General features: G+C 36.8%; 1 protein-coding gene across 5 annotated transcripts in view; it reads right to left on the bottom strand.

Annotated features, from left to right (window-relative positions):
* The window catches only part of LOC121329748 (myotubularin-related protein 13-like), a 126,362-nt gene extending 101,079 nt beyond the window's left edge, over positions 1-25,283 (bottom strand). For 3 of the 5 annotated variants that reach the window (XM_041275494.1, XM_041275495.1, XM_041275496.1), the window contains exon 1: positions 25,123-25,280. In XM_041275494.1, coding sequence (XP_041131428.1) covers positions 25,123-25,177 — 55 coding nt within the window. In that variant the 5' untranslated portion in view covers positions 25,178-25,280. Of the gene's footprint in view, positions 1-25,122 lie in introns of all 5 variants that reach the window. The other 2 variants (XM_041275499.1, XM_041275497.1) reach the window with 2 other exon arrangements.
* Between the last annotated feature and the right edge of the window lie 2,229 nt (positions 25,284-27,512).

Below are 27,512 nucleotides of genomic sequence, written 5' to 3'. Positions count from 1 at the left end.
TAATGCTGCATTCATCCTGTATTTAATGTTAGCAATTTTAAATCAGTAGTTAGAAATTAATTTTTTTAACAGTTCAAGTAACGGTCACAGTACATACTGTACAGTATATGTCATATTTGCAATATGTTCTCTGTATTCCCATACATCCTAATATATATTATCACCAAGGAAATGAAGCAAAGTAAATATGAAGTGCATGTCAAACCACATGTATTTTATGTGTGGGATGGATTAAAACAAGATGGCCAACATGAAAAAAGGTCATAGATTAGGTACCAAAAATTCAAAACACATTATCAGAAGGAGCAGGTAGCGATTTCAAGCTGTCCACTCCTACATACAGTACTGTACGTGGATTTCAGCAAGTAAAATTGACCAGTTATTCCCAATGCCCAGATAAATAAATCTTTAGAATCATTGTGCTTCAAAGCATATAATGAAAGTACAATACCAATTACCAAGCACAGTATGTTACTGTAGCAACATTTCTGCACCATTGTAAGTATGAGTAAGACATATCAACAATCTACTGTACATTGTCATGCCTACAGCAGTTTCATAAACAGACATGTGGTTCTATAGCCAGCAATATGTGCGGGAGTCTACATTTACAGTACAGTATAAGAAATGCTTAAATATGACTGCAAAGATCATTTTGCAGTTCCCAAAATATACAGTAATCTTTGCCAAACACATACAGTATTTAAAGCCAGTCACTGTTACCAACACTGAATAACTACAGAATGTCCAAACCATGAGCTTTCCATACAAAAAATGGGAAAAAAACAGTAATAAAGGGATAACATGCTCAGATCCAATGTGCACTTTTGTTTGTTTATTAAAATACATATTCTGTTAATTTGTCTTTTTTTTTTTTTTTTTTTTTTTTTTTTATAATTTAGTAGTCGCCAATTAATTTTACCCCGTTTTTCTCCTAATTTGGAATGTCCAATTGTATTTAGGCTCAGCTCACCGCTACCACCCCTGTGCTGACTCGGGAGCCGTGAAGATGAACACACTCTGCAGGCCCACCATGCAGCCAACGGAGCTACGGCGTCGGAGGACAACGCAGCTCTGGGCAGCTTACAGTCAGGCCTGCAGGCATCCGGCCAGTCTACAGGGGTCACTGGGGCGCGGTGAGCCGAAGACACCTTGAGCCCACCCCCAGGATGGTGTTCTGCCAACAGCACGCCACCCCGTGGGAGCTCCCATCCAGTTGGCAGTGGAACAGCCTGGATTCGAACTGGTGACGTCCAGGCTACAGGGCACATCCTGCACTCACGCAGAGCGCCTTTACTGGATGCGCCACTAGGGAGCTTCATCTGATTTTAGTTTAACAAAGCCACCTGACATTACTTTTTTGCTCTATAAGCAAATTGGGTTCATCCAACCATAAAATATCTAATTACTTAATGAAAGTTGTTCAACTGCATTCCTCAACAGCAGCACATACTGTAAAGTTTATGAAAAAATGAACGTGCAAATGGTACCTCAGAATTTAGTACACCATCAATGTACTGTATGATTTAAAAAAAAAAAAAGTTTTTAGCTAGATTAATGCTGGGATCAACATGTACAGTGCTTGGTGCTGTTATGAACAAATGCCAAATCAGTTAAAGTACAGATTATAAAATATGAAACACAATGCATGTAAGCAATTACAAATCTGTAATAAATTAAAAAAAAAACAAAGCGGTATCATTTTTTTAAATCAGTATTATAAAAACAAACATACTGTAGAAAACGTAGTCAACCACATCTAAGAAAAAAAATTAGATGGAAAACCATAAATAATCATTTTTTCCTAAAGCCAAAACAAGCAATATCCACCAATATAAATTTTCCACAACTCAGCTAACCTTACCTGTTGCCTGTCTTAAAATACTGTATGTACCTAAGGTCACAGTATCTGACAAATGCTGTACCTTCTACAATACTGCTTTTACTTGAACTACAGTAAGTTAATGGGTGTCCTGGAAACACTTGTAGAATCACAGACCCACAATTTCATATTCTTTAGATAACCTATCCTGGCTTCATATTACCCAATCACATTCATTTCTTCTGTAAACTGAACTGCTTGCCTGTTACTGTACCAAGTTTTCCACCACATCCCTTTTGCAGCTACAGTGCAGGTCCAACCAGGGTTTGACTGCTTAAACTCCGGGCTCCTGATCCTTTAATGAATACAGACCTAAAGTAGTTCTGAAACCCAGCACTGGTTACAGGCCAATGCAAGTTTCTTGCAGGCAAAGGGTTTGATGTACAGTATGAGACTGAACTGCTGACGTGTAGGGTGACAAAGAAGCTACACAATAATGCACAACTGCTTCTGCTTCCCTGCTCTGTGGATAAATTAAAGTTACAAATTTGTTAGGTAATAAAATGCTAAGTCCTAAAGAAACATTAATTGGGTCTACAACATAAAAAAGATGACAGTACAGTATTTAGAACTGCACGACCTTGTTGTAATACACAAATTCAACTTATAACTATATAAATAAAACATGTAATTATCGTGTACAATACCAATTACTGATTCAAACAATAGCAGTCTTTTATTTATTTATTTTTTTTTAAATGTAGTTGACGCCAATGGTTTATACCCCGGTTTTAATGTCCAATTATTATTTTTATCTCGGTTCACTCCTGCAACTGCCGCGCCGACTCAGGAAACGGTGGCAGACACACGTGTCCTCCGAAGTCGTTTTTTTCCCCTGCTGCAGGTCCACTGCGAAACCGATCCATAGTGCCGGAGGACAACACAGATCTGAGTGGCTTCTACAGCAGACCCGCAGGCGTCCTATCAGCTGGTAAGAACTCCCGGCCACGACTGGCAATGGCATAACCTGGACTCGAACCAGCGATCCCCAGGCTATAGGGTGCCTCCTGCACTCCATGCAGAGTTCCTTTACTAGATGCACCACTCTGGAGCTCCCTAACAATAGCAGTCTTAAGAAAACCAGCAGCATAAATCAATAGTACTGGGTACAGCAACATTCATCCAACAAGTGCACGCAGAACATAGTGTACAAATGAGGGTCTTTTCACAAGCATAAATAAATAAACCAAATGTTGGCTGGACAAATACTAAGGATGATGTACTGTACTTGAACTTCTGGAGGAACAGAAAACAAGCGCTGTTAACACTATTACTGTAGAAACAAGAAATACTGGTCCTATCACTATGGAAGAACAGGTTAGATATTATAGACTTCCAAAGTCATGTATAGGTTCTCTAGGTTTCTAACATTTTTTTCTAACATCTAAACAGCCTTCCCATAACTTTTATTTTTTATTTTTAAAGGATCTGCTTAAATGGTAGCATTAGGCTTGAGAAAATAAATTACCGTAAAACTTCGACTATTGCCGGGTCTCAAATAAGTGCCTGTCTCCAATACGTGCCGGGTCTGCTACCAAATACTGTAAACAAACGCAGGGTCTCTGTCATTGCCACTGAAGCCAAGGAACACGAGGAGGAGCTGGAGTGTAACGAAATGGAATAAGTGACAGCGATGAAAGTGACTCTCAGGATTAATCAATAATAACAATAGAAAACGCAATTTAAGGAAGGCCTACATGTAATGCATATTTGTTTAATGCAGTTATTACATTATTAAAAGCGTGACGAAAGCAGGCAAGATACAAACAAATAATTTTTGATAATGATACTGCTTTTATTGCTCATTTTTAAAAACGTTTTAGAAGTCTGTATTATTATTATTATTATTATTATTATTATTATTATTATTATTATTATTATTATTATGCGTAGCCTACACACCTGTGTTCTGAAATCTACAGGGCTGTCTTTCAGTGGATTTAAAATGTTATTATTATTATTTTTAACAATGGTAGATCCAATCCAACTCTGTTTTAAATACAAATTCATACTTTTGCTTGTTCATTTTCTAATGTTTTGCATACCTTATCCTTGTTAACCAGTGCATATAAAAATAATCTTGCATTATACTTGAGGGTGTACAATGCAATGTAATTTTGTTATAAAACAAAACTGTTAAATGTGTGTCTTTTTGTTCACATAAAGTCAGAAAAAAACAACATATGAATCGAAATTAACATGTATTTATAAATACAGTATAATCATAAATCTCGAAAAACTACTCACTTCTAAATCTTTTGTAGTCATTTTTGTATTACTTTAGTATAACTACATGTGAATTTGGATTCATATGTTGTTTTTTTCTGACTATGTGAATGAAAAGACACACATTTGCCTGTTTTCCCACTGGAAATAGTGATATTTTGAAATATCACAAAAGCAAAGTTTGTGGGGAATAATAGCCATTTTCTATACTTTTGAGGCATAAGCAATTAGGAAATAACACTTACTACCCAGGAATAAAAAAATAAAAAAAAATTGTTACACGGTGTAATCGCCAGGTCTGCTGGGAAATATTGTAAATAAACGCTGGAGGCTTTTAATTGAGTTTTACGGAATACATTTCTTGGTTCAATGACTATAAGTGGCTAAGGGTGACTTTCAGTTATTTCTTCCAAGGGTTAGAAAAACTTGTGCATTAAAACAGGGCAATGCAATTAATCTTGCAGAATACTTCTCCCTATGCAAGGCAACTACAGTATGGGTTGGTGATTAATGTGCTCTGCGTTGGGGAAGACATCAGGTGTTTGCAGCAAGAGCAAACTGGAATCACATGAAAATAATTTAGGAAAAGTGAGATCCAGTTTCAGGCAGTACCAATGACAATAAATGACAGAATTCTTTAAATCCCTTACGGCCACATTCTAAACTACAATTTACAACCAAACCGGCCTTAGCTGTCAGCTATTATCCCCCAGATAACAATAAACTGGTTTTGTCAGTGCTAGTTTTGAACTTTACATCAAAGCAAAAACATATAACGGTAATTTTCAAGACACTATTACAAGCCAACAGGAATTCCAAACAAACAACAATTTTAATAGAGTACACTTATGTCTCGTTAACCTTTTGACATTTTGGAGAAAATAAGGAGAAAAAAAAAATAGTTTAGGCCTTGCATGTTTTTGAGGTAGACTACAAAGAATTGGAATTAATGCTGTCATGTGATCTACTCCTTCCATTTGGTTCAATTCTAGCAGTCATTGCTCTCTTTAAAACAGGATGTCTTAGCATGAAAATATATCTTGCATTCTTATTTAAATCTAGCAAAAACAGGTGAAAAGATTAATTAAAAACATCAATGGCTGTGGAATATCTTCGATCCAATGGCCATGTCATTTTTCAGCAAATCACTTTGCTGGGGATAATACTGTTTCCACACCATTATACTTTTGTTACAAGATCCCAACATTTATTTAGATGCAGACTGACTGTTCGAGGGCAATTTAAACTGGCCATCCACCACACAACAACATACTTATGTACTAAAGTAAAACCTGACAGGACTACGGTAGTAAAATTGATGATTACAAGCTACAATATCCAGAACAGACAAGTAAAACATGTTTGTTTAAATGTTGATAATTAGTAATCCTAATTCCTGTTCTTTTCCAAGGAAAGTCACATACCATTCCCATGTTGTGCACTTCTGTTTACAAACTTAAAGTCATGATGCACATTCCCCGGTAAAAGTAATTAGCTAAACCACCAACACATAAACTACCGAGGCCAGGCATATACAGTTTCCTGATTTGCTTTACAATTCAACATGCAGAGGAGTTCTCAATCTCCACAGAACATTGAACAGATCTTTTTTTATATAAAACAAGTGTGTGTGTGTGTGTGTGTGTGTGTGTGTGTGTGTGTGTGTGTGTGTGTGTGTGTGTGTGTGTGTGTTTGTGGGGGAGGGCTTTATAAAAACAGCTTATTTCCAGAGGGATTAAGCACATGACAGTACTCAGAATTGTAATACTCTAAATAAGATATTTTTCAAATCAGAAATTTTTCAAATTATATATATTTATATATATATATAGATATATATATATATATATATATATATATATATATATATATATATATATATATATATATATATATAGATCCTCCTCCCTTATCCTGAACTGTTCTTGTAATGTAATAAGGGTTTCACATTTGAAGGTCTCAACACCATCATTTTTTATGCAGACAATACTCAAATCTATAGTAATTCTAAACCTGATATCAATGTTGCTGTCTCTGCCTTAACTGCCCATATTCTGATATAAAAACATTGGATGTCGCAACATTTTTTACACCTTAACTGTGACAAGACTGAGGTAATGCTGTTAGGTACTCCCCACCAGCACAAGTAAAACCAGTACTTTAAATCTGTTGATGGAACCATGCTTGAGTTCAGATCTAAGATGAACAATTTGGGTGTGATTTTTGATTAACTTTTGAATCGCATGTGCTGAATACTGTCAAGGTGTCAAGGTTTCTTTTTTTTCACCTTAGAAATATTGCCAGACTGCATCCCATGCTTTCTCTACCTGCAGCTGAAAAACTGGTTCATGCTTTTGTTTTCTCCAGGATCGATTATTGTAACGCCCTTCTTGCTGGGGTGTCTAATAGCATCCTCACTAAAATTCAATTCGTTCAAACTTCTGCAGCCAGAATTTTGTCTCGGTCCCGCTCAAGAGATCACATCACTCCTGTCTTGGAGGCCTTGCACTGGCTGCCTTTCAGGTTTAGAATTCTCAGCTTCTTTGAGTGTTTTTAAAGTTAATTTAAAGACTTACTTTATTACAAAGGCGTTTTTATGATTTTTATGATTGTTTTATCTCCTTGTGTTTCTTTTATTCATAATCTGTTTATTTATTGCAGTACTATTAATTGTGAAGTGCTCTGAGATGACTGCTTTTAAGGGTGTTTAAAATAAAGTTTATTATTATTCAGAGCAGAAGTAAAATGACAGTGAGTTCCATAACCTGGACGTCATCCAGAACTACAATTTATTTTAAATTTGCCAAACATGGGTCTGATGCTGATGACAAGCCCCTAACAGGAGATTAGCAGGCTTGATATAAAGTTAAATAATACATTTAAATCATTGTGGAGGATAAACACTGTCTGATCACAGCAAAGTTATATTATTTGCTTCTACTGTATTCCCAAATAATATTATAAACTAAATTAAGAAATTAATGCCTAACGTAACAGAAAATAATGGAAACTAATTTATTTTTCTTATCAGTGCAAAACATTTTTTTTTTAATCCCCAATAGGACTGTATGGCTGATTCCTGAAACCCACGCTGAACTGCAACACCCCACACTGCGTACTGCAACTAATCATAATGTTTGGTGAAAGAGGCAGTATGGCTTTACAGGTATGCTAATGACCGGGGAAACTTAGATTCCAGATCACAACCTAAATAGCAACTCAGAAATGGGGAACACACGGATTCAAATTATTTTTCCTTACAAACACTGAATCATTTACAGCCAATCTCTACAGTAAAACCACAAGCACTAAATGACATTCAAATTACATGAGTTCATATGTAGGTATTGAACATATCACCCAGTTTCAGTTGAGGTTAGCTGTGCTCTAATGAGGATATTTTTTTTTAAAATCAGACGTGTAATGACCCCCCCCCCCCCCCCACCACCACAAAGATGATATTCACCAGATCTCTGACAGGGGTCTTAAAATTGTTTACTATATGTGTCTCCCAATTCTGCACAAGCAAACAAATTGGAGACAGATCAAGATGCTGGCAGTGGGAAATATGAAGATATTACATACTTGACCTACAGTTGAGAATTCTGGGATGAAGTACGCAGCTCTTTAGCATTCTTGAGTAAAAGATTCTGCTATCCCCAGGGGCTAGTACATCACTAGCTGGAGCCCATATTGGCTACAAACCAATAACAAAAAAAAATGTAGTTTACTATTATATTTTATTGTATAGTTTAAAGCAGGGGACTCCAACCCTGGTCCTGGAGAGCCCCAATCTTGCAGATTTTACATGTGTCTTTACAAGGCGTTATCAATGGCTAAAGATCTGGGATGCATGTTAATCCTGACTAATTAAGCCAATAATTGGTTCAATTAAGTAACCGAGACCTGGGATGAAATGAAAACCAGAAGACCCGGTAGCTCTCCAGGATCAGGGTTGCACACCCCTGGTACAAATTATTATATGTGTATTTACTGTCACATACAGTAATTGAAAACCTAGAAGCTTCCATTTCGAACTCTTGTAAAAAGATCAAAAAGTAAAAAGATCAAATTGCTTCTCTTTTTTTTTTTTTTTTTTTTTTGTCAGCTACACAGCAAGTTGTCCAGTGTTGAATCGTTAGTGTTGATTTTAGGTGTTGAATTTTCACACTTGACACCACACGGTCTTGTTTCATATCCAAACCAAGGCATATTTCACAGTGTAAAATAAAATGCACTAGTCCAGAGTAATAATATATGGTAACGGGCACGGCTGGACTGACTCGCCGTTGCCACCTGTTGGCACATTGTGTGCCGTACCCGGAGCCGGCCTCCACAGATATGTTAATGAGCAGCTGAGGATGCTGGGAGTGGGAAATAGGGTAAGGGAAATACTGTTGTCATTGTTGTTACAAATGTGATTATCGTAAGTGCCCTTATTAGTTGGTTTTGCCACACCCTGTAACTGTTGAAACCTTACGGTGATGTTTCATGTAATACGTGAATGTCACCTTGAGTAGTACTAGTAATAAACCATGCAGTACCTGTGAGCCTTGGTTCAAGGCCTGTTCATAGAAACCCCTTCCATAATTAAGAACACACAGCATTGAAACTTCCCTGGACTGCAAACACAGTATAAATTATTTTTTTTTACTGTCAGCATACAAATTAACTTCGTTTGTTCAACCTTGACTCCTAGACCGTCACCCCTTTATCCCATTCCCTTATGAACATCAACAACACTTGTTACACTAATAGCATTCATAACCAGTATCGTAAGAACTAACATACCTGTAAATGTAATCAACCAAAACGGTTGGGACGATTTGACAGTTTGGAACTGCCACTACAAATAAATTATGCACTTACAGTGGAAAATTCACCGTTGTATAGTTTTCAGCACTTGACACCAACCCTGGTCCTGTTTCAGCATCCAATCTTGCAGATTTTACATGTGTCTTTACAAGGCGTATCAATGGCTAAAGAAATGCACTAGTCCTGAGTAATAAGCCAATAACTGGTTCAATAAGTAACCGAGAGATTGGACTGACTCGAAAACCAGTGCCCGGTAGCTTCCAGGATCATTGTTGCCACCCCTGGTACAAATTATTATATGTGTATTTACTGTCAATACAGTAGCTGAAAACCTAGATGCTTCCATTTCGAACTCTTGTAATAAGGTCAAAAAGTAAAAAGATCAAACTGCTTGTCTTTTTTTTTTTGTTTTTACAGATGTGTCGTTCCAACAGGTACACAACTTAGCAATCACACTAACATCCCCCAACTTAAAAGTTGTGAACCTGTGGTGTGCCAAAACCAACGTATAGGTTTGTTCCGAATAAAGTGTCACAATTTTATTTTTACGTGATCAGGTCAGGTAATATATATTGTAACGTGCACGTCTGGACTGACTCGCCGTTACCTGTTGGCACATTGTGTGCCGTACCCGGAGCTGGTTCCTGTTCATAGAAACCCCTTCCATAATTAAGAACACACAGCATTGAAACTTCCCTGGACTGCAAACACAGTATAAATTAAATCAATTTAGGATGCTGGGAGAAATTTTTTTTTTTTTTTATTATTATTTTTAAAATTAATTTATGTTTGTGCATTTTATTAGAAACAGGTGACTCCCACTTTTGTGTTGTAGAAATCGGCCTCCGTAGTTTTTAAGTTTATGTGAGATGGTACTGTAAGACATCAAGTCACCTTTAATGTCATCTACCTATAAAAGTTTATAATATAGATATAGATTATATATATATTATATATATATATATATATATATATATATATATATATATATATATATATATATATTTTTTTTTTTTTTTTTCCCTCATCCCTACTGAACAAACTGAGACTGCTGTGCATTTAATTCACAACAGAGTCAAAACAAAGCACAATGCATGTACATTTTATTGATTTTATTTGCAAAGGTGGCTGTTATAATTATTTATCTTTACATCAATTTGTTTTGTTTCGGTGATTCTGTGCTTATTTGAATCTATATTACCATTTATCATTAAAACGCACAAACTGGCATAAACTTTTACCACAGCAAGAGATACAGTACCCTAACACTAGTATCAATATCATCTCCCATTTTCTTGCCACCTGGTTTAATTATGCTTGTCAATGTCCTGTCAGCAACAGGTACATTACTGTATTTTCACCCTGGCCTGGATTACTTTGTTCTATTACACACGCAACAGTTTCCAAGACAACCAGAACAGAGTCAACTTTATTTGCCAATATAAAGGCAGATGTTCCTTCTCCAAGAAAGGTTTTCATTTATCTTCCTCTAGTCATCTAAACAGTAAATCCATTATGTAATGAAGTCTTTATTGGCTTTGTTTCTTGTTCGTAACCATCAGCTGAAAATTACTGCCTGATTCTCGTCATTTTAACATCACTCCCCGACCTAGTTTGGCAGAGGCCAATGACAGGTGCTACCGTCCCCAATTCCTTTTATTAGACGTTTATAAAGAGAAAAGGGGGAGAGGGGGGGTACAACTGTAGAAGTTGCACACATATGTAAATTATTTTTTTATTTTTTTATTCAATCTTTAAAAACAGAAGACAAGAAAGTGAAATACAGATGAGCCCGTTTTATATCATGGTTGCCGGGCAGGTATACTTCGTGATATACAGCGGGTTTCACATTTGCCTGTGACAGCACATTACCAGTGCGACAAAAAAGCGCACCTTGACGAGAAGAAATTAAAGAGCAGTGTTTAATACTGTACATTTAGCCGTTCTTTACATTTAAACAAATGCACATAGTTTACTACAGGACAAATACATTTGTATCATTAAGTGGAACGAAACAGTTTGTGTCATTATCTAATAAAGGCATGAATTGTAAACTGATGAGAGCTATCAACTAGGTGTTGCACCACTGCACTTTTTGTGAGTAAAACTTTTTGTTAAACAAGAAACGTGGCGACGTTGGCGTTTTCTAACAGAACTGTATCCCATTAAGACTGCCCTCGCAGCATTTGCCAGGCTGCATAAAATGTCAGTTCATCAGCCGAGATAATTATTGGTTGTCAGTTGCCGTGGAAATTAATTCTATCCTGTGGTTACTTAGTAATGCCCAGCCACACAGCATTTCACAAGCTGCACAAAATGTCATAATAAGCAGATTTGTGAGATGATATTAAGAGAGGTAATTTTTCAAAGAACGTAAGGTGCATGGCGAGTGGTTTTTGAAAAATCATAATAAAAATGGGGTATTATATTAAGCGAGGTGATGTAAAACAGGTTCACCTGTACAACTAAACTAAGTATGGTTTAAATAAATACACACACATATGTGTGTGTGTGTGTGTGTGTGTGTGTGTGTGTGTGTGTGTGTATGAAGGCTTTTCTGATGTACAGTAGTGTACAGAGTAAAGTCCTAACTGAAATAAATGTGACTAAAATAAACATGAATCTTAAATGTAACAGAACAACTTAGATTCAGTTCCACATCCGGAGATAGGATAACTGTTTCAGTTTTACCCTGAAATGACAGCTTGCAGTATGCAATTATCAGGAACAAGTGTTGTTTTCATATGAAATGATTCACAGTTTTTAAATGCAGTTTTACCAGGAAAACAGAAATCCCTTCAAAAATGCTGAAAAAGGGAAGACTTGGGTTTATTGATACTCCAGCACAAGATGAACAGTTTTCTTTATATTATAGACATATACTGTAGAGAACGGGCTTACTCTGAACATGTACGTCAGAAATAAAAGGACTGATCCAGATGAACTGTATACTGGCACAACAGCCAGATCCTATCTATGCTCCACCAAGTATGCGGGAACCAATCAATTATTGTGCTCTATCACTTCCACAGCTTTCAAAGGGAATAAAAAAAAAAAAACTCCCTCTAGGTGCACGTCCTTCATACAAAACCAGAATGTCTACCTTTACAACAGACATCAAGCTGTGACAGCTGAACTCCACCTGCTGAGAGGAAAGATGCTCCAGTCTGATCACATTACAATGCTTCCATGCAGTCTCCCGCTCGTGCTGTACTGTATGACATTCAGATGTGCAAAATTAAAGGAGACTTGTGTACTGTGTGTACATCTGATGACAGCTAAAAAGCCCTACCATTCTAGGGCGATAAACAAGAAGCCTGGTAAATGAAGCGTTGCAGTCCAAACATTTTTATTCTACACAAGAATCCCTGCTATGAAGGAGACTGACTTCATAAAATGTGTTGCAGATTAATGTTAAAATCGCAAGGCACCAGCTTTTTACAATACACGGAGAACCAAAACGATCCAACTATGGCATGACATTCTGGCAGTGTCTTGCTTCTTTCTGTTGTGTAAAAGCTGGAGACAAAGATGTTGTTAAAATCTTTACTGCGTGTAAAAAATTAAATATGGACACGCATCTGCCAGTGTTTAAGTATTCACTTTTGTTAGTTTTATACTCTTAGTCTACTAGCCCATAAAATCAATGGTTTAGCAAATTGTACAATTGTGTTTTTAAATTAAATCCCTGTATGCAATTATTAAGTACAAAAAGCCAAAACAGCTACTCTAAAAAGATTAAAGTTCATCATCACGAGTGACTTAAAATGAGTGCATCTGATTATAACTGCCAGCAATTATGACCAGAGTTGAAAATCTGTAGTTTCATCTCACCTGGCAGAGATTTCAACAACACTACAAACCACAGGATTATGTTGTGTAGGAGGAAAGAGAGCTAAGAGTTCAAAACACTTCGGTAAAGTTAATGAGCCAAAAAGCAATGCGCCACAGATTGAGCATTCCAGGGCAAGGGTATGCCCAAACGTATGCAGAGCGCCAGTCTATCAAGAGGCTCATTAAAATAAAGGTGCTGTTGATTCTACTCGTAAATCTAAAAGCTTACAGCAGCTCATCAGTAAAATGTCTGGCCAGGAAGCCTTTGCTTTCAAATTGTACCTGCCAAATTAGAATATTATCATCATATATACATGAGTTAAAGGGTGTTAGTAATTAAATACGGAGGTTAACTAAATCTTGAGAATGTTTTAAAATGAATTTTCTCATTGTTTCTTGGTGCCAAGAAGCCTCAAAGACATCAGACTGGAAGGCATCCTGCCACAGAAAAGAGGAGATGAGGCAAACTGGCAACAGTTCTCAAAAGCACAGGGCTGGCTTGCACATGCTTCTTTTGAAGTGCAGTATTTGGAACTGAGACATAAAAAGGCAGGGAATAAACATGCACAACTCAAAACATTAAAGGTGCCATTTAAAATGTACTGTAATCTATACTTTTCAGGGGTTGAAGAGACTGCTACAGTAAGTAATGGTGTAAAAAAAAAGTACAGAAAATATTCATTGTACAGTATACAGTAGGTGTTCCTTATAATGCTAACACAATGTTTCGCTTTGCTTCCTGAACAATGCTTGAAAGTGTCACCTATGCCCTCTACCTGCTGCAAGTACTGGCTCACAGGGGGACCTTGTGGCAAGCAGGAGCCAGGAGGGGAGGCCATCGTGCACAAAAGGCTAAACAGTAGAGTGCAGTAAACAGACTCCAATTACAAACTGTTTGTGTAAAATGAGTGTGAACGCTACAGCACAAGCTGGAAAAACAAAACTGTGACTAAACCGAGCGTTCAGCTGGATTTAGATAACATTCCCATATATTAACTGTGTTAGTGGAAGAAGCAAGGCATTGGTTACAAGTCACTTATTCTCTAGAACAGGTTAAGTGTCCAAAGTACATTCCTGCATATCATGCCAGCTACTGTACATGGAAACTCAGAACTAAAATATAACTCACAGTACTGTAATCAGTTACTCATTTGACATTTGTTGGGGTTTCCTAAGTCATGCATTCACTTTATGATTTACACCTGATTTTATAATACACCCCCGCACCCCCGCACCCACAACCCTAAAACCACACACACCACAGTGCTGTACTCTTACTCTGTGGGCTTCAAATGTAGATGCTTTGCAAATATCTACAGAATGTTCCTTTCAGAGGAAATGAACTGTAACTTTTGAACTCTGTTGCATTACTGGTGTATTGCACTAATTATATTAAACTTCCAGATGCAATATGTCAGAGTCAGTTCCTATTTTCAAGTAGAACACACACCAAAAAATAACACATGGATGAAGCAGTCATGGCATTCTACACTTTAGTTATTCAAGTCTGTTTTTCATTACAGTTTTTTTTTTCTCCATGAATTCCCCATTTGGAATTTAGAAACACTGCATCGGTACATGTTCTTTTAAAATACATTTTTAAATACACTCGGCAACATTTACAAGTGAAGATGCATGTGGTCCTGCAGACCAGCAGCACTGTTTTAAACATTAGAAAGCATTGCAAGGGAAATGACTGAAGGCAGGCGATCTGTTGATAAAGAAGAACAGATTTAAAATATGGAACAAAACTCTACATTGTCGTTTTCCCCAAAGGTGCCTGTTAATAAAATATACCATTTTTTAAAAATCTAAAATTCTACAGACAAGATTTAATGTCTGCCACCATTATGGAATCAATATAAGCATGTGGTAGTGTTTTTCCACCCCACAACAAGCATGTTTTCTTTCCCCGTTAAAAATTTATACCATATAATTATATATATATTATATATATATATATATATATATATATATATAATATATTTGGATACTCGTTTTATAATACTCGTCAAATTTTATTGAGCTCAAAATAAAATTGTTGTTTTTTATTTACATCAAAAATGCTATATTATATATAATATATATATATATATATATATATATATATATATATATATATATATATATATATATATATATATATATATATATATATATATATTACATACATACAGTGGCTCTCAAAAATATTCACCCCCCTTGGACTTTCCCACATTTTATTGTGTTACAAAATGGAATCAAAATGGATTTAATTAGGAGTTTTTGCCACTGATCAACCCAAAAAAAGTCCATAATCTACAAATTGTTCTAAATTAATTACAAATATAAAACAGAAAATAACTGATTGCATAAGTATTCACCCCCTTTGCTTTGACACACCTAAATAAGCTCTGGTGCAACCAATTGTCTTTAGAAGTCACATAATTAGTTGAATGGAGTCCACCTGTGTGCAATTAAGGTGTTTCACATGATTTCAGGTTAAATACACCTGTCTCTGGGAGGTCCCACAGTTGGTTAGTATATTTCCTAACAAAAACTACATCATGAAGATGAAGGAACATTCAAAGCAAATCCGGAATAAGGTTCTTCAAAAGCACCAATCAGGGGTTGGATAGAAGAACATTTCCAAGGCATTGAATATCCCCCGGAGCACAGTAAAGTCCATTATTAAGAAATGGAGAGAATATGGCACACTTGTGAATCTGTCTAGAACAGGCCATCCTCAAAAACTGAGTATCCGGGTGAGAAGGGCACCAACAAGCAGCCTATAGAAACTCTAAAGGAGTTACAGACTTCCACAGCTGAGATGAGAGAGACTGTGCATACGGCAACAATAGCCCGGGTGCTTCACAAAATTGGCTTTTATGGGAGAGTGGCAAAAAGAAAGCCATTTGTTGAAAAAAAACTCACATCAAATCTTGGCTAGAGTTTGCCAGAAGGCATGTGGCAGACTCTGAGACCAAGTGGAAGAAGATACTATGGTCTTAAGAACACCATCCCTACTGTGAAGCATGGTGGTGGCAGCATCATGCTATGGGGATGCTTCTCTGTGTCAGGGCCTGAAAAGCTTGTGTATATAAAAGGACAAAATGGATGCTGCAAAGTACAAAGAAATCCTGGAGGAAAACCTGCTGAAGTCTGCAAGAGACCTGAGACTTGGGAGAAGATTCATCTTCCAGCAGGACAATGACCTCAAACATACAGCCAAAGCCACACTGGAATGGTTTAAAAACAAAAAGGTCAATGTCCTGGAGTGGCCAAGTCAAAGTCTGGAACTCAATCCAATTGAGAATATGTGGAAAGAGTTGAAAATTGCTGTTTACCAAAGGTCCCCATTAAATTTGATGGAGCTTGAGCAATTTTGCAAAGAATAATGGGCAAAAATTGTAGTGCCCAGATGTGCAAAGCTGGTAGAGACTTATCTAAATCGATTCATGGCTAATTGCTGCCAAAGGTGCCTCTACCAAATATTGACTCAAGGGGGTGAAGACTTATGCAATCAATTATTTTCTGTTTTGTATTTGTAATAAATTTAGAAGAATCTGTCGATTTTATTTTTCACTTTGACATTATGGACTTTTTTATGATGATCAGTGGCAAAAAGTCCCTATTAAATCCATTTTGATTCCATGTTGTAATAGAATAAAATGTGGAAAAATCCAAGGGATTGAATACTTTTAAGAGCCACTGTGTGTGTGTGTGTGTGTGTGTGTGTGTGTATGTGTGTATGTGTGTATATATATATATATATATATTATATATATATATATATATATATATATATTTTTCGAAACAAACTATCTGGTTTTAAATGGCAAATTCCGATTTGCTGCTATAGCCAAAATCCACAAACTGCATTTCCCAGTCACCAATGAGGATGCCAGGGAGCTAAAGATGAACTGCTGTCCCCAGCCAGCTAAACGTTGTGCTCTGCTGTGTTTAAAGAACTTGCTTCTTAAACCCTTTTAAAGAACACCTTAAGAAAACACAATATGTTTTTGCAATAGGGCACCACTGTCATATTTGCGATCTTACACATTCGGAAGTAAACTAGTAGTTTTTTTTTGTTTCTCTTTGCTCATAAAGCAGCAAAGAACTGAAGTTCTGTAAATACTGTATGTATGTACAGTATGTATGTTCACACAGTGCAGTTTTCCTTTGTCTTTTACAGAAATCTCATACTAAAAACCTTCTTCCAGTTTGACCTACAGTCTTAACTTCCCAGATATTCCCAAAACAAATTGGTAATTTTGCTGAAATTTCCAGCCACGTTGAGTTTACTCATGAGCATGCAATAAATAAACTTGTCTAGAATCAGTTAAATAAGTAACATGTGCAAAAGAGCCATTCCTTTAAATCTGTTAATCTTAGCAATTGGCAGCCCGTTGCTACATATTTTGTCAATTAACATGGCTTCTGGAAAAAAACAAAAACTACTAACAAAAGCACATAACCATCACCCAAGTTAATCCTACTGAAATAGAATATTCACTGCTTGAAAAATCTGACTAGTTTGTGATTTTCTTATTCCTCAGTATTTAGTTGGGGGTCCCCAATTCAAAACTGTTTTTAAAAATGCGTAACGCACACAATAGTGTTTGAGAACCTCTGCAATACAGTATAAAGGGTGATGAATACACAGTGTAGAAGCTCTCAACATACAGCACAACAGAAATTCCCACCAGCAACAATGAAACGCTAAAACAGAACCGGAACGGTTTTCAAAAAGAGAATCTATCAAGAAGTGCAAGGCTCTATTTAAGCTTACTATGAAGGTTTCCCTTTAATACTGCTACAGTAAAACCAGTGTAAAGAACTAACACAGCCTTATACATATTTCCCTGTGTTTGCTAGGTACACCACGTGTTCTCTTGCAAACAGGGAAAGCTTGTTCTTAAAAGTTCTAAAACTTTCGAAAGTTGCTTATGAAAGAATTCCAGGGATAAAGTTTGATATAGAAGGAAATTGCATGTACATTATAAACTGTACCATCAAAATGCAATTCTTAATATTTCATGTATTTCAATACTGCTGTATTTAGAAGTGCAGTTGATATACTACAATACTGATTTTTAGTTCTCGTGGCTCTAGTAACCTACTAAATTGCAAACTGCTGATTTCAGCTTAAACAGAAACCAAGACTCATTATCTGTGGATGACTTTGGTTCAGTACAAATCATGAGGTGACAAATCCAGCCCATCCCCCTGCTACAACACAACAAGTTAGCTCTTAGTGCAGTACATAGGGTGCTTAGCTTTATGCATGCCTGCATAATAACAAAAGGAAAATAAATAACCCATGGTCACACTCAGGAGCGCAAGTACTTTTTCTCTCATCTTTAATTATGACTTAAACAGAGTTTAATGTTCAGGAATCTGTTGCAGATCTAAACTAAACTTACTCTCATCAAATATCAAACACTGTAATTCCTGAAAAAAACTTTCTTCAAAGAATAACAAGAGTTAAAGCTCAAGGCCAGCGTTGTTTACATATTCTGCAATGAAATAACTCTCTGCGTAGTGTTGATTTTTAATTTTTTTTTCTGAGAATAAAGGAACTGTAGGGGGGATCCCAGGGATTGCTAATCCTGTCACGTCCACCACTATTACAAAACAGCTTTTATAATCCCTGGAGACCCCTAACCCCTCCCCAGCAATCTGATCTAATCCCAGATTCCCATAACCTCCATATCCCCCAAACTCTTAATACAGGGTCACTGGCGCTTCTGTAGACGTGGCATTCCTTGTTAGGTAACAATACATTGTGTTTTTTACATTTATACCCTTTTCGTTTATTGGTTCCTCTGTAATTTACGAACCTGACATGAGTGGTTATACATAAATCATGTACTGTACGAATATATATTAGAACATAGTAAAGCATTTGTCTAGTCAGGAACATGCTCCACTAACAAATGCCTGCCAAATGCAGTGTATTATTTTTAATTAGGTCTGCATGTACATTTATATTTCTGTTTCAGCTAAGACCTTCATGCATTCCACAGAAGGCCTACAGTAATACACTGCAAGTTGTGACTCCTGTCCGAGACATTTTTAAACCACAAATGTTACTGTAGGAGATCAGCACATCTGTCTTCCATGCTTTGCTTGTTTGCTGCTAGACCATTTTACTGTCCTGTTATCACAAAAACCATTACCAATATACAGTACACTGTACATCCACGATCCACAGTTTATCTACAGTTTATGTGACACACACACACACACAACGGTTTTGTTGTTTATTTTTCTTAGTTAATCTTTGCAAATCTACTTATGGAATTACTGCAAAGTCTTAAACATTCTGATTTCCATTAATGAACATGTAGTGAAATTTTCCATATAAACTGTTTTTGTCGTTTACTGGCAGGATGTTTGCTGAACTTTAAACATCATTCAACTGGGCACATCTGCCTCAACATCAAGAACTGAATTCACAAACTATATGGGGTCAACTCTTTTACAAGGTATCCACATACAGCATATATACCATTTACTGCTTTAAATTGTAACATTTAGATTTTTCCTAACGGCAATGTTTTCTAATGGAATTTCTTAAGACTCCCTGTCCTGCCTCACACAATGCCAAAAACATTTAGTCCTTGTGCTCTAGACAACCATTTATCAAAACTGTAAATGGACAAGCCGGGTAGCTGTTTATCTATGCACCAAGTTATTTCCACGATTAATGCGAAGGAACTTGTTAACTTGTTTTCTGCTATTTGGGCACATGGGCAGAGGAAAACAGCCTGGCAGAACCCAGTCAAGCTAGTCAATCTTATCTAGCCTAGTCTAATGGCCCCTGCACTTGTGTGTAACATGCAGGATTGTATGAAGCATATTATTGCAATGGAATCTAAGGCTACCAAATGACGAAAAAGACTGACTTTTCAAAATGACCAGGATTACTGTAAACCTACTAAGCTTTTTTTGGCTCTGAGTCTGCAGCTTTTGGAAATACCCTTTCCCCGCCCCTCAGAGTATCTTTGTTCCTTAATGAAAGGAAAGGATGTACTTTTCAACCCTTCACCGAGGTACAATGCAAAGTGGGTTAAGCCCTGATTTTGTTCCCGGCTCAGCGGACACCTACTGTAATCTGGGGTCATCTCAAGGGCAAACCGTTTCCTCCAAATATTTTAAGGAGAATTAAAAGAATTACCGTAGATGAAAGATCATGGAGATTACTGCATTGATTTGACTTGATTAAGATCCAAGTCACAGTTACTAGATCTGACCAGCAGAACCACCGCTGACTCAAGTATCACAAGGAAACTGAGAATCTGAATGACCAGATCCAGCATGTCAGTAAATTTGAAACCCTGTCTATTGCGCCTCATTGCAAAAAGAAAGTTAGTATCAAGAGACACACTGCAACTTAAAGGGTTAAAGGTAATTATTAGGATAATATGAGTATTGGCACACCCCGGGTACCACATTTAAAAAAGATACAGAAAGTGAACAACAACAGTTAAAGTGATGGTACTATAGGTAACAGAACAATACTACTCAACTCTCACCCATCATGCACTTCCATTCCATAGACCAGCAGCTGTTTTTATAGAAGCCCATGTTATGTGCGATGTGTACCTTTCTTTAAAGTACTGTTTCACTTTCTAGGTCATTCCACCTCAGTAAAGTTTTTGGGTAGATGGTTAACGACAGGAAATAACGCGTTGAGCGGGTTACACACTTCAGAAGAACGAACCAAGGAAGCAACTAACATGTTTGCGGCATTATTTGGTTGCTATGCAACTAAAACTTATTAAACAAAGAGCTAAAATGAGGTGTCTGGGTCTAAGTTAAATCAAAATCGAGCACCGATTTATTTTAACCAAAAGACCACAAGACAGCAACATCATGAACACGTCTTTATTTTAATTTACATAACTCATACTTCTTTCATTAGTAACGTTACACAATTTTCCCAATAGAGCCTTCGGAGCGTATTAGAAAAGTGTGCTGGCTTTCCTGTTTTGTCATTCAAAATGTTTATCATGGGATTCTGACAACAACTTGCGTGCACACAAAAAAAAACACAAAACATCAACTGCCTACGGTGGTGCTCTCCAGTACCAGCAATATTTCTATTCCAAGCACTTGGGTACTGGTAGTACTTACTGTATAATGCGGGAATTGGCTAACTGACGTAGCGTGCATGGATTCTATTGAGGACTGGCTTCAAATCAAGCACGTCATGTGTTCGCTTTGTTGTGGCTTATTCCACTATCTGCACCTCATTTACTTAATTCACGACAATGCGGTCATGGTCATTATTACATATTTACGAATGTAACTGGCACAGATACTAGAAGATATATATAGATGCGAGCTGGACAATTAGAAACACATGCTGTAACTCACAGTGTCTTTCTACCATCCCTCTGATTGTTTCGAGGAAATTGTATCTTTTTTTTTTTTTTGCATAATCTGAATTCCCCTCTTACAAAACAGAATATTCAACATACTTTTACATTTTATTGGGCTCGTGGGAGAGCAGCTGGCACTGGCAAAGCAAGCTGCAGGCAGAATAGAGAAGGCAGGAAACAAAGACTTGGGGAGAACGTGGATCAGTGTTAGGAAGCGCACAATATTTTGATTCAAATGTTGTTTTATTTTGACGGTGACATTGTAATAAGCAGCCCTACACAGGATACAGCAGACGATTAAAGGATCAAATAACGTTCAAACGTGGTTCTCTGTCACTTGATTATTTTGGCCTATCAAAGTCTGATTATTGTGTCAATTGCTGGGCGTAGTAACTACTAGCTTGATCAAAAACTAAATTGAAATAATTACACAAAAATATAATATTTATACTGGATGAGGAATAGAGAGAAAACGTGAATCAGTTTATGAATATTCAAAAGAAAACAAATGTTTAGAAGTATACAAAAAGCAAAAATAGCAGAAATGGGTCAGATGAGGCAGAGGATGGGTAGCGCTGCAAATACTACTGCATTTCATGATGACAAAAAAAAAAAACATTGAAAAATAAGCAGCACATTAAACTAAAACAAGAAAGTGAACTGAGAGACAAGCAAGCCACTTATGAGGCTTTTTACACAGGCTTTAATAAAAAGAGAGCGCAAAATGACTGTGTTAATGAGTTTGTCAGAGCGCTGTGCTTTGCAAGACAGCCACTGTTTATTGCAGAGAGGTATATATTGGTGACTTTGTGCGACAGTGCTGTCTGTAGCAAAGCACTGCCTACCGCTGACAATCTTAATTGAAAATATTTGACAGAAAACGGTGATGCTTTAGTTGTCAATTTTCTTTTTTTTTATGATTTCAAGGCGAATAAACCTGGCTTGCTTTGTGCTGATGTCATGTTCATACCTTCTCCCATCCTTAAATTCAGGAACTACTTCAAGATTAGGGAGGAGAGGGCAGTGTAGCGTCTACCTGACACACTAAAACTGCTTGCATTCATATGACAGCTTGGATCTCTAAACATTATGAATCAATTTTGTGATCAGGCAACTAATTAGCTATCACAATAACATTATCATCTCGACAAGCGAAAAACATTTTACGTCCACAGGTAAGGCTTCTACTGCACATGGAAAGTCAGCAACAGGTGCATGGCTTTCTTAGAAAGCCTATCAAAGCAAATTTAGTGTGGTGCAGAGTTTGGGAAGGAGACCAATTTATTTTTAAAAAAGTTAACCTCCCCATTAACTTTTTATTTTAAAGATCGGTCTCTACAGAAAGGAAACTTCATCCTTTAATTACACTACGAATAGGGTCTTCCACAGGACTACAAAGGCAGCAAACTAGTCTAGTGAAAAAAAATTAAAAACAGCTCAAGAACAAAAGCTTGTTATTGCTTTAGATAATATCATTGCCTATACTGACCCCTAATCCATTTGACCCATTTAAATCTAAATAACCCTTATTTAATTAAGCATTAAACAGTGGCTACGTTATCCAGTTATACAAGGTCATTTCGGCATAAATAATTTAGATTTTGCTAAAAGTAACAGCACACTAGTGTTTGTTTGTCTGTACTTTTTTGCAAAAGTTTACTGGAAGCATGACAGTAGTACAGTATTTCATATTAGATTTTGAAATGTTGCATTTTTCAATTTGTCAGTTTTTCATTAAGTATATGTAATTCAATATGTTAACGTAACATTATTCAGAAGGTTTTGTTCGACTTTAGGAAGCAAAATTAATTCTGTAGGGTGATGCAAATGTTTTGGCCATAGCACTACAGGAAAAAAAACACACAGATAAACTACAATCTTTTTTTTTTTGTTATGCAGTTTTTGTATTGTTTGGTTTCTATTATGCTTTGAGTAGACAGAATTTAACAGCCATGTGTTTATACAATAGCCTAACTGTGGCAGCTTTCCATAACAACCTAACTGCAGACTTTAGCCTGAGATTACAAAACCACTGAGATGAAAATCTGTATCTTCAAATACCAGATTTTCATACAGAAACCTCAAGGTCTCGACACTTCCCACTGCATTCGGCTCGGAAACCGTATCTATGCTCTTTCTTTTTCAGGTCCTGCTGTAGATACTGAACACAATGAGACCGATTCACAAACCACCTTGCACTTCAAATGCACTTTTTAAAAAATCAAATCCTATCCCTTGCACCTGTGGAGAATGAAAACAGTATCTTCCATTTGCAAAGCGTTTCCTTCTGCCTGAAGCATGACACACATCAAAAGTGTTTAACAGCCAGTGCATTATAGAGCAGGAATCAGAGACTGCTGTAAGAAAATGCAGTGACTTATAACTCACTTTCAGCCACTTCAGGTGCAACTTGTTCCAATTTCCTTTAATGGCAATGACAACGCTTATGTTTTAATCAGAAGGACCCCTTTAAAACTCATTCAAGATTTACGGCTGTGCCATTGCTATACTTTATATTAGCTATGGCGTCACTATAAATGTGGTTTAACTCTAGGCCCAGGTCCCAGAGAAGGCGGCCAGCACAATCTTGCTGTATCATGATTATAGAGGAAAATTACAGTGAAAATCTGTTGAAAAAATAATGAGACCACAGGGTAACAACACCTTGCACGAAAACTACCCACTCTGAGTACAACTATGACACCAGCAATACCATAGTTGCCTGTCTCCTTATGATACAGCTGTGTAACCTAACCAAATTGGCTAAACACTTCACATTGATTAGCCCTGACCCACACTTGTAGTTGGAAATCACCATGCTAACCCACATGCTTCATGTGTTTCCAAAAGTGCTGCTTGGCAGCTCATTTGCAATCATTCTGCATGCAGGCATCTGCAGCACCCATCAGAAGACACATGAATATAAAGTCATACACTGCCACGTTTACACGCACATATATATTTTTTTGTAGTTTACTAGATTTTAATTTTCATAAAGCACTTTTGCTTTCCAGTTCAGGTGCATAAATCGACGTGTACAGTATTCAAATGCATCTCGCTGCATTCATACAGTATTGTAGTACTAGTTTTTAATAGCTACAATGCATCTGGACTGCATCAGAATAGTTGGCAGGTTCAGTTATACAGTAGCACCTGAGGGTATCATCTTTTTCATCAGACGTTGTAAGCACTTTCGCATACACGTGATGTACATCACACGACAACAGCTTACTACATAAATGCAGTACAAAATATTGCATCAGCATAATACATACAGTCCACTACAGAACCAACACCATTCCGACATCTAAATAAAGGCATCTGAGCACGAAGAACATTTTAAAGGACATGCATTTCCATTATTTTGACTTTGTTTGCGTGCAAAGTGGTGCCTAAGCAAAGGTGCAGTATGCAAATCTAATAAACATAGTTCCCATGTTTACTGGCTGCTGCTTATGCTATGATGCACTCAAAAATACGCTGCATACAGCGAGTATGCAAATTCACAGAGAAGGTTCACAAAACAATAGTGCGTTTACAAGTTCTAACATTCTATTCATTGCAGCAAACAATTTAATAGCAAGACGGGAGCACTTTTAAGCAAAGAAAATCCCGCGTTTGCCGTTTCTTTTCAATTGAACTCGAGGCTGGAGACAATCCCTGCACGTCATTCACTGCTCATTCAGGATATGACAGAGGGATTTGTTCCAGTAAAAACTTTCAAATTATCATTTAGAAGCAACAGATGTTAGCAATTATTTAGTCTACCAACGCTTCCAAATTACGTTTCATTGCATGACCCCGGCAGAAGAATTCCACATGCCACCTTTGTATTTAAAGCAGTTAAATGAAATTGGTTAAAAAGCATCCTATCTCAGAGATTCGGATTTCTACGGTACCCTATCCCACTGACAACGGCCCTGAGGAAACCCCAGGCTGCTTCCAGATACAGCGCTGCCCACGCAATTATTACATCGGGCGCCTTTGCAAACTCACCAGTCTTTTCGTGATCATATCCCACGACAATCAAATAATCAACCAGCCTCGCCATGTTTGTTTGAATGTGTTAGCTCCGTCAAGACAATTCAGCATTTTTCTTTATCCAAAAGCACAGCCATGTTTGACACCAAAGAGAGCTTTGCGCGTGCGTGCTGGTGTGAGTGACCCTCTCCCTGGGCGTGGGCCGCTTGGGTTTACAAACAAGAACCGTGCTTTAATCACAGAAAACAACAGCGGCGGGCGTCTTCACGGGGAAGGAACTGAAATTGGGACCCATGCAATTTTTTTTCCCACCCTAAAAACATAGCACACAAAACTGTATTTAAAAAATGCAAAGGTTTCACAGCCTGCACGAAGGTTTCCTTGTGGAGGCATGTGGTGTAATTATAGTAATTGTTTGTTTTTTTTAAGGATATATCTGCAAGTTCTAACTATAAAAATGATATTCAGCATTTTGGTTTAAATTGTGGGCTTTTAATTACCGGCATATGGCTTAATCGTGGGCTGCAAAACATACCAAATGGATACAATCCTACATTTTATGTCTCTTAAGTCTTAAGTCCATAAGTGCCATATGTGTGGCACAAAACAAATGGACTGATTGTCAGGCGTCCTTCAACATTTGTTCCTTACAGCTATTGACTCATACCTATTAAGATATCAAGATATAACTGAAATGAGTGAAAAAAATGCCAGATGCATGTGTTAACCAGCTATATCAATGCCAAAAACTCAAAATAATATACAAATATATAAATGCATGGCTGTATTAACTAAGAGATAGAGCTTGTAGAGCTATTACAGTCTAAGTGCACGTATTCCTTCTTTACAAAATGTCTATTTTTTAGTCCTTGAAATCCTCTTAAGAAATTATATGCATGTTGTGATCTTTACCGAAATACTAGCATTATCCGATAACACCCAGTCAATACCTTCTTCACAGATCTGCAGTTATAAACCGTTTTTTAGGAATGGTAGCTGTACAGACGAAGTGTCCTGAGCCTAAGGAAAGAATACCCATTGGTTATTTAAAAAAAAACGGATATATATATATATATATATATATATATATATATATATATATATATATATATATATATAATGGTACTGTATATTACTCCAGTTCTAATATATTACAAATATTCCGTATTAACAGCCTGCTTTTTAGGGCAACTTCTTTGAAATAATGAGGGACCGTATGAGCTACATATGTCCGTCCATTCTCTGTTAGCCTGTCACACCCTACAATGTGAACACAATAACTGCTTTGGCTTGTAGACGTTTCGGTTGGCATTTGTCTGTAATTGACTTTACTTGCTTCTTGTTGAGTACCATTTATCCCAGGGCCTTATCTGATGGTTTATCAATAAGTGTTTTGGCTTCAGCAACATCATTCGGTGATCAATTTCTCACACTTACACGTATTATTCTATGGGAAAACAAGTGCTTGAAGTCTCCATCTTCTGTCTCCGTCGTTTAGTTGTACAGTTTTAATCGTTAAACTGTATACACATCCAGTTTCTCCATCTTTGTTTTCCTAGATTCGATATATTTAAATAATTTAACGTCATGAAAAATCATAGAGTTTACTCATATTTGCCCTTCTCCATGCGTTCTCAAGTGCAGTCATGTTTTGTTTTGTTTTGCTGATGTGACCAGTGCGGTCATTTTTGAAGACGTTAGATCAAGGACAATATACACCTCGGCTCTTACTAGGCTGGCCAAAGTCGGATTCTCTGCCAAGGACAAAAGGAAACATCACACTGGTCTGGAAAAATACTGCAGCACTGGGATTTTCCTTTTCTTCTGTTGTTGCCAGGAGTGGAATATATTAAAAAGACAAGCATGTACAAAATATTGTATCACAGACTCCTCCTGAGTATTACAATACTGGAATATGTGTTTGCACATTATACACGATGGTAAAATAAACAATCAATCATTATTTAATTGTAAGAGGTCACCACTCACTTGGAAAACATGATTCAAAGTGTAAAAATCTTGGACTGTAATTCTATACATAACAAAATAGATTCCAATACCGTTTCTACACAAGAAAGTTGTGTATTGCAGAATAAATGAATTAATTCAATTATCCCCAAAATAGCTTGCAAAATATATTCTTTGCCAGTAGTATATTTGCTAGATTACTACATGCATTTTAATAATTTAGCCATATTTAAAGTATGTGTTGTATTGTACACTATGTGTTTTTATTTAACTTGTGATTGCCATTCATATTTTGGGTGCCCATGCTGGTTGTAAATTCTTACGTGCATATATTTATTATTTTTATTCAACAATTAATACCTGCTATGCACAGGGGTATAAAGTGTACTTCTCTCGGCTCACACTAGGTGCCAGCACTATCAAGTGTCACTGCTCCC

The sequence above is a fragment of the Polyodon spathula genome, chromosome 17, assembly GCF_017654505.1.
Source record: "Polyodon spathula isolate WHYD16114869_AA chromosome 17, ASM1765450v1, whole genome shotgun sequence".
NCBI lineage: Eukaryota > Metazoa > Chordata > Actinopteri > Acipenseriformes > Polyodontidae > Polyodon > Polyodon spathula.
The sequence above is the reverse complement of the archived record's forward strand: the minus strand, read 5'-3'. Positions and strand labels throughout refer to the sequence as shown.